Source organism: Enhydra lutris, unplaced genomic scaffold (assembly GCF_002288905.1).
Source record: "Enhydra lutris kenyoni isolate GAN:26980312 unplaced genomic scaffold, ASM228890v2 scaffoldscaffold32, whole genome shotgun sequence".
Lineage (NCBI taxonomy): Eukaryota > Metazoa > Chordata > Mammalia > Carnivora > Mustelidae > Enhydra > Enhydra lutris.
In genome coordinates this window covers 3,769,982-3,788,221 of record NW_019154116.1, presented here as the reverse complement: position 1 = coordinate 3,788,221, position 18,240 = coordinate 3,769,982, and the positions used below count along the sequence as shown (strand labels likewise).

The 18,240-nt window shown below is 48.1% G+C and overlaps 1 protein-coding gene across 1 annotated transcript in view; it reads right to left on the bottom strand.

The window, feature by feature from the left end:
- Positions 1-18,240, bottom strand: part of LOC111153406 (ADAM metallopeptidase with thrombospondin type 1 motif 16) — a 151,164-nt gene that overhangs the window by 24,768 nt on the left and 108,156 nt on the right. The window contains exon 18 of the mRNA XM_022512422.1: positions 17,393-17,519. Within this exon, the coding sequence (XP_022368130.1) occupies positions 17,393-17,519 (127 nt within the window). The remainder of the gene's footprint in view (positions 1-17,392; positions 17,520-18,240) is intronic.

The window sequence follows — 18,240 nt, the reverse complement described above, 5'->3', positions numbered from 1 at the left end:
GTGTGGAGGGGCGGAGAGAGAAGGAGAGACTCGAGCAGATCTCACGCTCAGTGCAGAGCCCGACTCCGGGTTCACTCTCACGACCCTGATATCATGACCCCAGCCGAAATCAAGAGTTGGACACTCACCCAGCTGAGCCACCCAGGTGCCCCCATTCATGCCTTTTCTTAAAACCTTTCCAAGTCTGTTGTAAAACGGTTATTTCAGGAGGAAAAGGGATTCACTAAAATTCATTAACTCTGAGAAAATACAAACTAGTGAAATTTCATAATCTGATGAATCAGAATGGATGGGGCAATTTCTACCAGATGAAGAGCTGAAAATGTGGACACATTCCAATAAGATCAGGAAAAAGGACTGATGCATTTTACTTTTATTCTAGAAGCATATACTTTTGCAGTTAAACTGGGGTGGGTAGACAAGAGGTATAGACATTAGAAATGAAGCTAAAATTATCATTATTGGTTTGTGATATTAAAAATATAAGATTACTGACTAAAAAAAATGGAAAATACAAAATTTCAGTGTCTGGTGACAAAATTAGTGTGACTTTATAAAATCATGACTAAAGTATAATGGAATCAAGATTTTATTCACAGCAGTAATAAAAATATGGAATATTCAGGAAAATATAAATGCTCAGTCGCTTAAGTAAATAAATCTATGACCTTTCCCTGAAGAACCTAATGACCAAAACTGAATAACAAAGAAAAAAAATTGGTTCTTAGTAGGTGACTTCCATTATGTTAAAGATTTTAATTTTGTCTAAATTACTCTACTAAGGCAATGGAATCCTAATCAAAATTTCAGAAGGATTCTTTTTTTTTTTTAATTTTTAAACTTGGCAACCTAAATATAAAGTTCATTTGGAAAAAAAATATTCAAGAAGACCCAGAAAAATTCTAAAAATTAAAAAAAAAACCCACATGGTTCATTAAATGCTAGTCATCAAACAGTGAAATTCTGGAATAGAAAAATAAACTGGGAAGGGAGGTTAAGGCCAGGGAAGCAATTACATATATGGACTAATTGGAAAGGAGCTGGCCTTCCGAATCAGTGCACAGGAGAGGAAGTTTTCACTAAGTGGCGTTGGGGCCGATCGCTGGGCTGTGGAAGAAAAGCTGTGGGACGTGGACTTCATTCTTCCTGCCAAAATACAACCCATTTTCATCAAAGTTAAATATTTAATGTAACCAAAAGTCTGAAGGGAATATGAGTAAATATTTTATAATATTAGTATACAGAAAACCTTCAAGTTACTTTATATAAACAAGAAGCTATGGAAGTAAATAAAAACTCCATTGCATAGTAAATTAAAAATTATGTAATAATAACAAAAATGTGCCTAAGAAGGCACTCAACAAATTTCCATAGGGTTATCCCGAGAGCCAGGATGATGTGCTGAGTGACCAAATAGTGTTCCGCCCACATCCCTGGAGGGCAGAAGGACACGACTGCATAGAGAGGGACACAGAATCAGCTGGAACTGCCCTGAGCACACTGGGATGTCCCGTGACCCTGCTTACGGGACTTTTGTTTTCTTTATTCCATATACACACATAGACACACACACACAGACACGTGTGTATGAACACACATGAGTTAACATCTATTGACACGTTATTTGCTTTGATCACACGTAGTTTCCTAACAGGCACACATGTGTGCACACACAAGGAGAAGAACCAAGTACAAATAAGAGGTGTCAAATATATATTCATACTGATTCATTTACACTCAAAACGTACACGACTCTCTCATGGGCGGCTACAGCGTGCCTGTGATGAGCCCCTCCCCGTACAACCTCCCGTGGCCGTCTGTCAGAGTGACCACGTCTCTACTGTGGACGGTGACTGACTGGAGTTCCGTAAGCATCATGTGCGTCGAGCCCTCATTTTAGCAGGGGTGAGTCCGTCAGTGTCACCACCACCACGGGTGGGGTGGACCCAGGTGTGTAGGGCCTGGAGCTTCCAGGATTTAGGACACTCTCCGCTAAGAGTAGTGAAAACAAAGCTGGGAGTGTGAAAGGAGAGGAGCCTGTGTGTGCTCTGGAGGCTCCATGTCCCCTGATCACCAACATCCCTGCACGGACACAGCACGTGTGTCTCTGGAAGCTCGACTTCTCAGAGTCACTGCTGAGGGCCTGTGGGCGCCGATCACTGGCGATGAAAGAAACCGCTGTGTGAGCACTTTCTATCGTAATTCAGTTCATTTTCCCGTCACACATGGAAAGCGAGGGCAGGATGACCCAGCCCTCCAGTGGCCTGGGCCTGAGGGGAATCCTAGATCATTCGAGGCACATTACTCACCCTACGGGTAATTTGTTTTCCTCTCTGCTCAATACAAAACGGATTTAACCCTAGATTTGTGTAAAGATTTCCAATAATTTTCCTCTGTATTTCAACCGCCTTTATGTGGACTTGTTAATTCTAGTTATTACAGTGAATGCACCAATGGCTCACATGTTCTTGGGACCTTCGGACTACTGTGCTGTCACTTCAAGCGTCAACAAGAGAGGTCTTTGGTAACACGTTATGGACAGAGGACTGGCTGTGTTCCCCAGTTTTAACGGAGGCCAAGGAGGAAGCTTCGGCTGGAGACATATCTCCAGAAGACCAGGAGAGGTGTGGGAATGGAAGACTGAGACCCCAGCCCATCCCCTTCCCCACCGTGCTGGAGGGCTGGACACACCTGCCACCTCCCTCCACCCCCTCAACATGCAGAAGTCTGATGACAGGACCCTTTCCTGGAGAAACTGATGGTCCCAGCCCAAAGACACCAGCGGTGACAGAGCAGCTGATGAGCCTGTCTCAGCACTGGGAGTGTCTACTGCACGTCTCAGGGTCTCTGTCTCAACGTGCCTGGGAAAATGAGGATTATGAGGAACTGGCGGAAGACAACAGCAGGACACAGGGAAACCCACCCCCTCGCTGCTAGAAGAAAGGAATATGGAGGGAATAATCTGTGTGGAAGGGGAGAGAGAGAAAGAGAGAGAAACAAAGGAAACATAAGAGAAACAAAGAGAAAGACAGAAGTTCTGTCTTGCTTTGTGAGGTGCCCTGGACACCCTGCACCACCTGCTCACACCACTCCCCCCTCCTCTGCCTTGTTCTATTCATTCTTGGTTCTCATCGCCTTCCTTTAAATGTTCCATCCCTTAAAATAATATCTTTTGTTTATTGTTGACTGTGTCTTTCCCCAGATGAGCTCCCCCAAACAGGGACTCTTTCAACTCACTAACGAATCCCCAGTGTCTGGCACATAGCAGATGCTCCAATTATTATGTTGGCGAAATGAATTGATGACCTTATATCCCTTGGGGTTTATGTAAAGAAATCTAATCAGGCAAATTTCAAGCAATCATTAACTCCTAGAAAACATAAAGTTCTCACATACGAAAGGACGCAGTATCAAGGTATTCTATTTAGCCAGCAAGGACTAATCGATAATGATGTGAACAATTCCAACTGCTGGGTGGTAGCCACATGGTAGGACGCAGGACAAGGAGGTGGTGCCCACGTCGCCCAGCCATGGGAGGGAGATAAAGGAGATGCGGCAGACCACACCATCCCCTGTGAAGGAGAGGACGGTAACTGCGAGAACAAATACCTGGGACATGGTGATCGTGCCTGTTATTTAGGAATATGGGGAAAGACACCAGGAGAGAGAGCAGAGTAAGAGATTTTTGCCCCTGGTCCATGGGACGGGGATGGAGTGGTGGGCGGGAGTGCGGTTTCTCATGGTGAGCTTCCCAAGTACAAGATGACTTTTTATGCCATCTGCATTTGGTTCTTAGGTAGAATAAAAATCAACTAAAATAAGAGCATAGAAAACAAGATCCTAGAGAATTTGAAAGGATTCTTCTCTTTAGTTTTCTTTTTATTGATGAAATATGTAATAAATGCAACAAAATAATTAAAAACCACCTGTTAGGATCTTGTTTGACATAAAAGTAAAACAAGGCTGCAACCATGCTGCAGCTGGAGAAGGAGGCAGACTGCCCGAGTGGGCTCGCGTCTTGCACTGGGTCTAGACAAATCTAAACGTTCTGGGGGACTGTGGTCTTCCCTTTCTGCCAATTATATTCCTGGCCACCACAGTCCACTGGGAATTTGTTTCCTGTTTCAGCTCTCTTTGACCTGAACTTCCATGGGAGCTGTAGGGGAAGAGCCACGTGGAAACGTCTTAAGCTCTCCCGCGATCCTGTGTTTCAGTCTGCGGCTCTGTTCTTCAGTGTGGGGTGAGTGCGTGTCCCAAGGTGGAGTTTCAGAGGAAAAGAGACTTGTCTGAACAGATGAATTTGAGGATCTCTTTGGTTGTGGGAATATTATTTAAACATCTATGCATGCCTCTAACAATAACATACATAATGCCTACTGAAAACTTTGTGAATAAAATAAGGACTGCTTAAAAGCAGAAACCCAACCAAAAAAAAAGAGGGATGAGGAAAAAATCTAACATTTGGTAACCGTATTAACATTGACAGGAGATCTTGTAGCCACATGACAAAATGAATGCTAAGTCTTCTTTTCCTTCTCCACCTGGAAAACTCTATCAGGTCCCTACAGCTGGTAATAGGCTTGGGAAAAATCGCGGTTTACAGGTGACTTTGGAATGACAGCACATCAACAAGTCAACCAAAACTTACTTGACTCTTTAAGCAAATGTTAACATGAATTGCAAAATAAATCATAAAATCTCCGTATCACATTCTAAAGGCAATCACCGTTGACCCTCAAAGAACATAGATTTGAGTTGCGTGGGTCCATTTCCACACATTTTTTCACAAACACAGGAGAGGACTATTTTCTGATCCTTACATTTTCTTAACATTTTGCGATTTTCTTTAACATTTCCCAAGAACACGTAATACATAGGACCTGCAAAATACGTGCTAGTCAACTGTTTGCGTGATGGGTGAGCTTCCAGTCAACAGTGGGCTCTGGGTGAGGTTTGGGACGTACCACACCCCAACCCACGGAGCCTCGAGGACCAACGGCAGCTTGGTTCCCCGCTTAAGCTGAATCTATCAGGAGGTTACAGGAGCTCGCTGGACTCATTGGCTCAATTTTTCTTGCCCTGCGATGCCCGTGATTTCTTTTTCTTTTTCTCCTTTTTCATTGAAACTTTTTTCTTTTTAAAGATTTTATTTATTTATTTGACAGATAGAGATCACAAATAGGCAGAGAGGCAGGCAGAGAGAGAGGGAAGCAGGTTCCCTGCTGAGCAGAGAGCCCGATGTGGGGCTCGATCCCAGGAACCTGAGACCATGACCTGAGCCGAAGGCAGAGGCTTAACCCACTGAGCCACCCAGGCGCCCCTCATTGAAACTTTTTTATAGTGGTGGCAGTGGACTGAAGTGGGGAGGCTAAACCAGATTCTGGGGAAAAAAATAACTTTCTAAAACTGAGAACCTTACAGAACCCTCTGATGGCTCAACAAGCCGGAAACCCCCCCTTTGCTGTGGTTGCTGTGGAGACAGAGGTCTGGCCGAGCCATCCTGGGGGGACCAGGGTGTAGGATTTCTGTGGTGCCTGAGCAAGGCAGCCCTTATGAGACTACCTGGTGATGCAGAAAAGGAAGAGCCACCCCCAGCTTTCCATCTGCTCCCCTTCCTCCGGTGTAGACGGGTGTGCTCACCCTTAGTGGGGGAAATAAGGGGCAGGTCTCCTCCCTGCCTTCCCACATGCACGCTGGCTTTGGAGTCTCAGGAATTTGGGGACACAGCACGCTTCCTTTGAAGTGAAGATCCACAAGTTTTGTCTGATGCTATGGCCTTGGATGCCACAGATGCTTTACTTTTTTTAAAGGAGAGAGTCTCAGAGTGTCTGCCTTTAACAAACCTGGTTTATGACAATGTCGTATCATGTCAAATACCAGGAACCAGGCTGGACAAGCGTCAACCGCTTTCAATGTGAAAGGAGTGTGCTTGGCCCCCGAGCATCCACTCGGGCTGATCACGGGAAAGGCGCCATGTTCACGGACGGCGCAGTTTGCCAGTTTTCTCACCAGCTCCGGACACGGTCTCCGCGTAGCGCACCCCAATGACACCGAGTCGCTGGGTTTTGTTAAGCAGGACACGATGACTGAGATACGCCGGAACTCGGGAGGCTCTCATTGCACTGTGTTCGGGGCGGAATCTCACTGGGAGCGGAGGGAGTGTTGACAGCATGAGAGGCCTCCTTCTCTCTGGCTCGACCTTTGCTAAGCCACGTGGTTTCAGCTTCTCCAGCTGCCTGTGGGGCAGACATGCGGTCCTGCCAGCGCTGAGGCTCAGGGCATGTGACTCGCTGGGCCTGGCTTGGGCACCGGCTACTCTGAAAGCTCACGGGGCGGCATGAGCCGTGCTTCCCTGTGCGTGTGGACACGGGAGACACCGCCGCAAACACGCGCCTCCGGGGGAGGCCGAAAGACGGGCTTGAATGACTGACTCTGAACCCAAACTGCTCCTCCCTTGGGCTCGCCCCCCACCCCCAAAAGTACAGCAGGGGACATAAGCCCAGCCTGAAATGACAAACGGTCCTCCATGTCTGTCCACCGAACAAAGCCCTGGTTCTTTGGTCTTTAAAGCTGTCTCTCGAAACACAGTACTTAAGGATGGCTTGGCTTTGAACACCGACCGAGGACACCCTCCTCCAACGGTCCTAGGAGTGCACGCAAATGGGCCTGAGAAACTCTGTGAGGGGCAGAGCCACCTGCTTCCAGGAGCCTCGAGAACACCACAGTGCTGGACACAAGGATCCCCAGGACGCCATGTGAGTGGCCTCCAGCAGCTGGCACTCCGGCCTCCCGGGTTGAGCTGCAAACCAACACTAGGTTGCTCATACTAGGTATCCGGGCTGGGGAAAGAAGGCACATCTTTCAACACTAAAGAACAACTAAGTCCCGTCACATGGGGACCAAAAACCAAAGTCATCTGAGAACACAGGGACAGGGACGGCCCCCTTTCTGAAACTGAACTGGCCCTTTTCCCTCACTTCACTGATCAGCCATCAGCAGCTGACAAGCGCCGGCCATGTGCTCTGCAGACCCGGGCAACCAAAAGCCAAGCCCTCTTCGGGGTTGGGCCGCCCTTGGATAGATGTATTTTCCTGGTGAATCACTGAATTGAGGTGAATTATAACCTATTTGGTTTATTTACTTTTCATCCTAATCCTGGTTAAGCCAACTACGCCCGCCACGTCTGCACCCACAACCAGGATGATGGCGCTCAGCGTAGGGCCTGCAGGCCACTCGGGCCTCGGCCACGTGTCAGAGACGCACATCCCTGGTGTGGTTTCTGTCCGACCGAGCGCTCTCCTTCCCCTGCCAGCACCTCCCCTCAAACTCCCAGGACTTGACCTCTTTCACAATAAAAAACAATGAGTAAGGAACTTCTTCCCTGCAGGCCACCACGTCTTAAGCCGTGTCCCTCTGTGTGCCGAGGGTGACCCCTCACAGGTGCCTGCCGTGGTTGCTCCCTCCATCCTCCCTGGCTGACAGTCTCCAAACGTGCATACCACACTGAACCAGCTCTGATGTGAACATGAGAGAAATGGCTATGAACCCTCCTTGGGCTTCACGGCCATTTACCACCGCAGTCCTGTCCCTCTGCTGTTCTTGGTGGCAAGACTTCTGCAAAGAGGTGCTGGAGCCCACCGCTCTGCTCTCTCCCTTGTCCCTCTGACCCCCAACTCTCTCTCACACCTTTGTCCCCAGGCTCCCTAGAGTTGGGTCACATGGGACCAACGCTCAAACCTTCCCAAGTTTTAACAACCCCCGAGGCACAGACTACAAACTCCCCAGCCTGGCCTCCAAGGCTGTGCACATTTGAATCCTTGCCAGTCCCCTCCTGGTCACAGCCCCTGGCTCCCTTTGGCCAAGGCCACCCAGTCTTCCCAGCCCTCTGCCAACAGCCAGTCTACCTCTGCCTCAGGGCCTTTGCACTTGCCCTCGTCTTGGTTGGAGCATGCCTATCCTCCATTGCCACTAGGTACCCAGTCTAAGAGCTCAGAGAAGTCTACTGTCATCCTCTACGGGAAGTAATGCATGCTTCGCGGATCTGCCATGCTCTGAATCAGTGTGCACACATCAAAACGCGCTTGTCCGTCCCCGGGTGTCCACTGATGGCCTGGCCCCGTGAGGCCCATGGATCAGGGCCCAGGCACAAGCCATCTAGAATGGTGGCACATACGAGGTCGTCATGCAAGGATCTGACAGGTAACTGAACAGACATTGTAGTATGTGACGTCTCTCAGACTGAACGTTGCTGTGAAGGGTGAAGGAGTGTGACTTCTTCCTGTGATAGTGGGCAGATGCTCACCATCCTATGGTCACTGAGCTCGCTAATGACATCAGTGACCTGCATGTCTGGAGACAGTCTAAAGGTACATTTCAGCCCAACTCAGCTTTAGAAAGTCACAAAGTCTAACTAAGTAACATCTTAATGATTTCATGTCATCATAGGTGAAAGCATGCTGGACTTGCTTGTCCAGGATCAGAACCAAAGCACTATCCATGGGACCCCCAAATTCAGCAGTGTTTGCTTCTATCAATATGTTTTCTTCTATCAATATGTTTTCTTCTAAGGGCAATGCCACTTAGCATGAGGCCTCCGTATCTTGAAAGCACAAGTGGCACTAAAAGTCGTTCTTACTGAACCCAGGGTTCATGGAGTAGTTTTCTCCTCTTTTTTATAATACTACTGTTTATTGTGTTTTATTTTATTTCTGGCAAGGAAAAAAGCGAAATTAGGCTAGTGGCCTTTCTTGGGGGTGTGAGGGGGAGAGAGTGTTGTGTTTCTAGGTGCTGGTCCTATCTCTGGGGCTCCACTCTGTTAGCTGACCTCACTCCAGGTGCAAATGGCCCACAGTGCTCTTGAGGAATCCTTTCCTGAGCTGGGGGCCCACTTCCCCAGACCCCATCCTGGGGTGCTTCCGCCCAGTCTGGTTCCTGATCCAGGGATTCCTAATACTCCCGAAAGATGCATCCAGAACATTCCAAGATGTGGCACCATCCATGAGTGGATGTACCCAAGTTTAGGCTCTGCCACAGTTCACTCAGCTTTTTCCAGAAATCATTTATCTGTAAGGGTTTTATGATAATTGTGTGTGAGTAATCCTGGGTGTTTTTTAAGTTACACTCATTTATTCAGCTGTCTACTTATTTTTATCAAAAGCACATGATGTGAAGAAAAAGAGAATACAGACCTTCTGGTAAGAGTGGGAATAAAAGAGAATAAACACAATCCTACAAATTCATAAGGAATCAGCAGAGATATGAAACAACATGATGCAAAGAAAATGTACAGCAGATGGAAGACACCCAAGAAACTGGAGCAGAATCTGAAAACGGGAGCAATTACAGCTCATAAAAGCGACCAAGCATGTGTGTGAGAAGATATGTTTTTTTTTTAAATTTATTTGAGAGAGAGAGAGAGAGATAGAGAGCGAGTGCACGAGAGAGTGTGCACAAGCAGGGACAGAGGGAGAGGGAGAAGCAGACTCCCCACTGAGCAGAGAGCCCGATGCGGGGCTCGATCCCAGGACCCTGGGATCATGACCTGAGCCGAAGGCAGAGGCTTAACCCACTGAGCCACCCAGGCACCCTGAAAATATATAGCATTGATTTGATAAAAATCAAATCCATCACAAAGGAAGATCTTTTCAAGATCCATCGAGACCTCATAATGCTGACATTTAAAAACACAGAGAATGAACAAATGTCAGGCAACAGAGAATGGAAGTGAGGGTTGTATTGTTAACTTCAGGGAAAAATGGCTAAAGTTGGAAAACAATATTCGGGGCAAAGATGGTCCTCATTTTGCAGGACAACACGTGAGGAAGCGATAACGTTACCCACATAATGTGGAACTTTAATGTTAATTACAAAAGTAACAGGAGAAATGGAAAAATACATAATTATGAAGTGAGATTTTAAAATATTTCTCTCAGAAACAGATGCATGAAATAGGCAAAAAGTCAGAATATATTTGAATAGATAAGTAAGGACCGTGATCTAATTGCCATATAAATAACTCTACTTCAACACAGAGCATACATTCCTTCGTTCCCACAGGAAACAGCTATAAACACTCCCATGCCCAAGCCATCAAGGCAGTCTCAAAAATGAGAAAAATGATATAATTTTTAACTCTTTCTTTGATCAGAATGTAATAACATCTGAAATAACAAATTACTGTGAAGCCTCCATAGAGTTAGAAATATTAAACTGCAATAATTCTAAATAACTCACAGGTTTGAGAGTAAAAGCAATGTTACCTCAACTAAAAACAGTATCCTATATCCCCCCTTGCAAAAAAAAAAAAAAAAAAAAAAAAAGAAGAAATCATGACGTGTGAAGATTCCAGTTTTCAACAAATACTTCCAGAAACATGGATTAGTATACACAGTGAATGTGCGGTTGTAGGTGAGGACTTGTAGTCAGATCTGTTCTCTCCACCTACCATCTATCATGTGTCTATCTGTCCTGGATCCATCACCCATTCAACAACCATCTATATCTGTCTATCTGTAAGTTAGCTTATAATTTTTATTCCAAAATATTTGATGGGTATGTCATAGTGGTCATTACTTAGGGGACAGTGATGTTGAATACAGGGGCATTTGGTGAAGTTTAAATTCCATCATACCAAGGCCTGGAAACCAAAATAATAAAAATATTAAAAATAATAAAACTTAATTATTATTAAAAATAATAAAAATATTAAGAAAAAGGCAGATACTGTTTAATGTATAAAACCACTTAAGTTCCCTGAAAAATAGACATATTCCCAAAGTGACTTTCTGCTTTTGTTCATGTGGATAAATAAAGAGATATGTATATAAATACAAAATAAGAGGAACTAAACTAAAACAAACAAAACAAAAACAAGCAGACAAAAAAACCCTGCAATACAAAATATTTTACAGAACTACTTAAGGCAGATTTTTAAGTGTCAAATAACAAATTCAAATCTAGAAAGCTACTTATTTTTTATACTCCTTTTGCAATGGTTTCTACATTAATATCTAAGTGACTGAGGAGGTAAATTAAATCAGCCCAGCCGGGGCGCCTGGGTGGCTCAGTGGGTTAAGCCTCTGTCTTTGGCTCAGGTCATGATCTCAGAGTCCTGGGATCGAGCCCAGTGTGGGGGTCCCTGCTCACTGGGGAGGCTGCTTCTCCCCCTCCCTCTGTTCCTTCCCCTGTTTGTGCTGTCTCTCTCTCAAATGAGTAAAATCTTTAAAAAAAAAAAATCAACCTCACCTGTGAGGAATTCTGTTTGTTCGCATTTGTAACCTGACTTTCCTTGGCAATACATTCTACCAAATGTCCATACCAGCTGAAACACGTTTTAAAGACTTTATTTTTAAGTAATCTCTACATTCAACATGGCGTTCGAACCCACAACCCCGAGGTCAAGATCCGCACGCTCTACCAACTAAGCTAGCCAGGGTCCCTTGAATGCATCTGAAATTCATCGTTTTGGTGTCAAGTGACGTCCTTCCTGGGGAACGCGGCAGACATCATCTTCTATACCAAGGTACAGTCACCCCAGTGACTCTGTCCTGATGCTCACCCCTGAACTAGTGATGTCATACTTTAGCCAAACATGCACCCAAAGATAGTGTCAATTCCAGATACTTCTGGTTTCCCGACCAAACAGAGAAGGTCAGACACCTTCTCACTATGGGCACATGGGGTGGGGCAAGGCACAGAAAGAAGAGCAGGGTCTGCTGCCCTCTGGGAGGGGGCGTCTCTGGGCATGAGCCACAATGTGAGGCTCCCCGGCGGAGCTGGGTCCATGGCTAGACGAAGAGGACGGGGCAGCATGGAGCCCAGAGGACGCAACTTCAGACTGTGACCCTGGGAACATCTTTCTGTCCAGCCACATGCACCTCGTAAGTGAAGTGGAGAACGACAGAAGAGAAATGCACCAAGGAACCTCCCTCCCTCACATCTGCCGCTGTGGCGCCCAGGAGACACACGGGACCCACAGTCCCCTGGAAATTACTTTCCTGGCCCTGTCCCAGGTAACACGGCTGAAGGGAAGTGGCTGCTAGGCAGGGCTGGCTCTATAATTTGTGGAAACCAGGGCAGCAAGAGAGGTCATTAAGAATTTCAAGTTGGAACGGCAGAGAATGAGAGCAAGCAGGGACCCTTCTGTCTGCCGGGCCCTGGACGCAGGTCACACCCCCTGATGCCAGTCCCGCTGCTAGTTCCTTCTCAGTCACTGGGATAGTCAAATCAGCGACCCCGCTCACTTCTTTGGGATTCTCATGAGTTAGACCCTTTCGAATGTGGGAACTGCCTGAGGAGGAGGGTTCTTCTCCTTCCCTTGGGAACCCAGTTCATGCTCATGCGGCTTGTATCTGAAAGAGCTAAGAAACAAAAAAACACAGCCCCTCTCCTGTCACTGAAAACGAGGTTGCAGGAGAGCTTCTGTAACAGAGTTACCTGCTACACCTCATCTTGCATTTCTACAACATACAACCAAATGCTTCCTGTCACGACCCAGGCCCTTCAGCTGAAAACAAATAATTCTGCTAACGGGTCGGGAAGGAGTCACCGAAGTGTGGGCAGAAATAACCCACTCGGTGGAAAGGATTATAGAGGGGACTGCCTTGGGGTGACCTTCTAAAACAAGAAAACAAAGTCTACTCGATCACGATCTGTTTGACCTAAACTCTTCCTCTGCTTTCCTAGGAGAATTGTGAAGAGGGAGGAAAAGGGCCCGTGTCCCATCTGGAAAGTATTTCCTCTTGCATCTTTCCGCTATTGTCCAGGAAGGCACGCTGTTAGTGTTCGTGCTTCCAAAACCAGAGAGTAGTTAAGATAAATGACATGAAGAGCCACTCCATTTAGATAAACTCAGAAAAATAAAGGAAATAAGCATCTGTGTGATTTACGGTTCTTGTTTCAAAGGCAAGTGATAAAAGAGCCTGATTCATGCTCCAGTGCAGACAGAGGTGGTGTGGACTTGGGTGCGTGCACTGCCGTCTGTTCCAAGGCCAGCCCGGAGCCAGCCCTCCGTGTGCAGCAGAAGCCACGAGAAGCTGCCCGCTGGCTGCACTCCAGCCCCGAGGAGCCGCTGGGAACGGCTGATGCCTCGTTCTTCAGCCATGATGCTCCTGCCGGCCGCAGCCTCTTGCAAACTTCAAGATCCTCTTCCTCCAGTGAGGAGACCCCTGACTCCCAGCCCAAGCCCCTGCTGGCATTTCCCAGCTGGGGGAGCCCACGTGGCCCCCGAGGCTGGGGCCCCACAGCACACTCGTTGCACCAGCTCAGCACTCGGCCCAGGCGAGTGTGCAGACACTGATGGGGAGGCTGGGAGTTGCAATCAGTGTAGCAGGTTTCATTTTCATTTCAGTTAAAGACGAGAAGGGTAGGGATTAAGTTGTTTTAAAGTCTCCACTCCCAGATCCCATTGAATCAGAAATGGAGCAGAAAATGACTAGTTTTCACTGATGAAAACAAAACAACTTCTTAAATTAAGATCTATTTTCCCAACTCAATTGTTTAAATAAAATAATAATGCCCAAGGATTAATATGTGTGATACAAGCTCATTCTTCTGTGTTTTGCTTCACAGTCGGATGTGAATTTGTTTCTCCTTTTATACCACAAAGAAAAACAGCCAAGAGTTATCGACTACTTAGTCGGTGTGCTGCAGTCAGAGTCCGGGGATCTCACATGAATTCCCTCAACACACCCTCATTCTCTGGCACCCTGATTACATACCAGCTGGACACACAAGGGGTTATCTGAACCACACTTTAAACCAGCTGCCGAGCTCACACCATCCTTGCTTTCCACCATTTCCACAATTCTGGCCGACATGGTCCACTCCATCAAAAGAACTCTGACGTACACAGTTGGGGCCAGAGGCTGGGACATCCTGTCCCACCTGTTCGGTACAAACCTGGGGGTCCTGCTGGTCATCAGGCCTCTGCTGTTTACTGGGGATGTACGGGGAACCTCGCTAGGGATCCCCCCAGCAGGAAAGCATGGTAGTAGGTTACAGCCAAGCTTAGGACTACCTCCAAAAGCTTTCTTCTTCAGTAAGAATACAAATATTCAAAAACCTTAGACATAAGTCAAAGAGCAGATGGATGGGGCCTCTGGATGCTTCCTGGATGAACTTAGGGTGTCCTCACTATGTTTCAACAATGCTATTCCCAGGCATCAGTGCAGTTTCCCCTGGACTAGTCCTTCGGCTCTGAACTGTGCCTTTTCTCTCAGCACACAAAGCTCTCAACAGAATTCACTTGTAAAATTTTACCCAAGTTTGGAATACATCAAAGAACACAGAGATGTTTTAAGTACAGATCCCTCAACACCAGAAGGACAAACTTCAGGGGAGCAGAGGAGGCTTGGTAAGAAAAACAATGGGCCACACAGCTGACCTGCAGGAAAAATGAGTGACTTCCTAATATGCGTGTGTTGACAAGACAGCTTGTGGAAAATGCAACATCCACTTAATCTTTCTTGGGGGGAATCAATAAGCATGAAGGAAAAGGCGAATCAGAGACATACCACATGAGGACTTTTCCAGAAGAAGTGAGACTGTTGGCTCACTGGGAAGGAGGGCCGGAGTGAGTTGGGTAGTCACGGGTGGCGGTTAGCAGGAAGCAGAGATGGTCTTCACCTGATTCTTGTGTCTGAGGTCCGAGGTCCTGAGCTGAGTGTGGATGGGGAGGAGGAGGAATTCTAGAGGACATTGGAGGTGACACAGAATCCTAGTCCTGGGAGGGAGCAAATGACCAGGAAGGGGTGGTGGGATGGCCTGCTATCCTGGGGGGCCACCTAAGAGAGAGGCCGTACTTTTCCACTGAGAATATGGGCTTTGAATTTCCTGACAGCCTATAGCTCCTGAGCACCACATACAGCGTGGGTGACATGTTGGGGGTAGCCAGTGTGGGTCTCAGGGGAGGAGAATGGAGGAAGAACTGGGCAAGAGGGTTCCAGCGGGCTGGCGGGACAAGGGTTACAGTGGCATCTCTGGTCTGTGGGCTGAGGATGGGCCAGGGTAAGTCTGGACAACGAGGGGTGGAAAGGGAACTGTCCCAGTGAGAAAGGACAATGGGAGTGTGGGTCCAGGACTGCATGAGCTACAGCGACATGAGGCAACCGTGGCCAGAGTGGGGTGGCTCAGGCCACAGTTTCATAGCCAAGACATGCCAAAGTTAGGACTCTGGCTTCCACCACCGACAGAGACCGCAAGGCCAGGGCTCCAACATGGGAGACCAGACTTCCTTTCCTGCCAGTCTGAGCTGGTAGGCAGCCGGGGGCCGGGTGAGGGCAACTCTGCCTGTGGAGGTCACCAGGGAGTCGGATGCCCCTCCATCCTGTGACTCCACATGCCCGAGGCTGCCTTGCCCACAGGGCTGGCACCGGGGCATCAAGGAAGGAGTGGCAGGGGGTGGAAGAGGAAGAGGGGGAAGCAGAGCCTTCGCGGGGCACCCACGGAAGGCACCTGCCTCACTGCTGCTCGCTTCCCTCCGCCCAGAGGGTGAGCTGGGAGGGGACAGGGAACACCTAGAGGGACCTCTGTGTGGGAGTGAAGGAATGTGTGTGCGTGAGTGTGCACTCACATACGTGTCTGTGAGTGTGTGTGATTGCACGTGCGTGTCGGGGGTCCTACCAACAAAGACAAGAAGGAGAAAACGCATGTGGAGGGGCACCTCCTGGGAGGCGTATTTGGACACAGTGACAGCAGGACCCGACCACACAGGAGCAGCACGCCGTTGGGAGCATCCGGAGCTGGCAGCAGCCACGTGACCTCTCGAACACCCTAACTAAGGCTTCTTAGAAGAAGAAAGTCAGGCAGCCGACATGGAGGCAGCAGAGAGGGGGCAGCGGAGCCCCAGCTTTCTCCCACAAGGTGGGGGCCTGCAGCACCATCCCCGCCAGGAAAGCACCAGCTGCTTCTGCCTGTGGCTCTGGTCTCTCCTGCTTCTAGGTCTGAGCCTGTGTGGGTTACAGACACCAAGAGGCCTGTTCTGGGGCTCCCCCTCTCAGGTCACAGCTGACTTAGGTGATGGTTAAAGTCCTAAAGCTGGCAGCTAGGAGCTGCGGACTTAGTTCTGGCTGTTGTCTCTACCTCCCCTCTAGGGAAGCCTCACCGAGCGGATGGGCGGGTTGGACTGTGAGGGTGGGAGCCCCTCACAGGGTGTGCGAGCTGATTTCGTGCAAACACCAACTGTGCCTAACTATCCGGAGCTTAAGCAGATCTAGCTGGTTCCTCCTGCACAGGAAAGTGACACGCACACACATCTCTTCGTCTTTGTGAGGAAGGTCTCTCTACGGCACAGTTAACTGGCTGTTTTGGAGTGCCCCAGGTGAGTGGGCCCTCACGAGCGCTCAGCGCAGTGTCGGAAGAGAAGAGCAGCAAGCAGCACCCCTGGATAGCCACGTTTCCATGTCAGGAGGTTCCGTGGAAATGGTGGAAGGAAAGATCCTGATCTCTGAGATAAGTGGCCTCTGCCTCTATCCTAAGCCAGTGACCACGGACCCAACAGTACAGAGACAAAGCGAGAGGGTCACGTGCCCTTCCGTGTGTCACTGCCTCCTGGAAAAGCATCACGCTGCTGAGGCCCATTTCTGCAAACCTAGAATCAGTTCACCAGCTCCTGGGGATTTTTAGGATCAAGAAGTTTGAGATCATCTTGTACAGTTTTTAGTGTGTTTGCTGTCTGAAGACTCGGGAGTCAGACTTTCATTCCACGTGGATGTTACTCACACGATTCTCCCAATCCCTCTGGGATGTGTCCCCCGTGAAGCTGAAGCCCTTGAACCCCAGGGAGGGGATGGGCGTGCCTGGGTCATCACAGCTGGGAGCAGGCTGGCATGGCTGCTCCTCAGGGCCCTGCCCAGCCTACCAACTTGGGGCACCGGCACCTTCCTGAGAACTCTCTCGGGACGGCAGTACCACAGGCAGAGCGGGATGCCAGAGCGCAGGCTTTCTCGGCTCAGTCTCACACGTGAGTGTGCGGGATTGTGCATGTGCGTGCAGGTACACCGCGGCAACCCACACAACCTGCCCCACCGGTCCTGTCCAGGAATGGATCCTTCTGACATGTTTCATTCAGGAGGCAAACAAACAGAGCGAAAGGAACTGGAGGCTGAGAAGGAAAACGCGAATGTCACCCCAGTACATTACCACCCCTGCCAGCCTACGGTGATCAAAGTGAAAATATGGCAAAGAGGATGCTTTGAGGAGAATTGGCACTTACAGTCCCAAGGTAGTTCAGACACACCCATACAGGTAGTTCTGGTTCTTCTTGCCTCTTCCCGTTTCCAGATCACATGAAAGCAATCAGCACCACCTTTCTCCAGATTCTGGAGCTCCCAAGACGCACCAGATGTATTTGCAAAACTATGACACCTGTCTGAATGAACGTGACAGCTCTTACCTGGGAGGACAGGCAGACACTTTGCAGGACACCACCCCGGTGACAGGTCGGGTGCTGGGACTGCAGAATGATGTGTTGACTTGAAACCTCAGGTCTTGGTAACAGCCCACCCTCGTGGTCATCTGCCCTGCAGGAAAGGGTGGAAAATAATCATGAAGACTCAGAAATGGACTCCCTGGGGAAAGGCAGATGAAGAGCAAAAGAAATCCCTATTTAAAAAGGATTTAGCATATCGGTAGCATCTTTATGCTAATGACCAGCTGGACAGCTCTTGACGGACTAGTCCTTGTCTGACCTGTCTTCTCGATGGCTTATCAGAGGATTTCATCTGCTCTAAGACGTGCGCACTTCCCTCCCAGATCTTTGCATCTTTAAAGTGAACATGTGTCTTTGTCTTGGAATCGGTGCTAACATACATTTGATGACACATTGTTCTTTCCTATTGTTTCCAGAGTTGGGAACACAGCCCACTTCTCAAAAGAGACACAATAACCTGATTTGTGCTTCCACTGGAGAAGTAGCAATCAGAAGCATCAATAATAAGCCAGAAAGAAATACAGACAAAAAACATAAAGTAGTTTGTCACCAGAGAATCGAGAGTTAAATTCTGCCACGGTTCTAAGCTGAACAGGGGCCTTCTCCCAATAATGACTTAGGTGTCCTATGGAATGACGTCCGTGGAAATGCCTAGAATGAAAGCTGGTCCTATCCTCAGCCCCCATTTATGTCCCTAATGTTTACAGCTTTGCAAACATGCCCGAATTTGTGCGGTATCTTAATTCATTATATTTCCCATAAAGGGCGTTATTCTTTACATGAGGTTCCTAGAACTGAGTCAAACAGGCAGA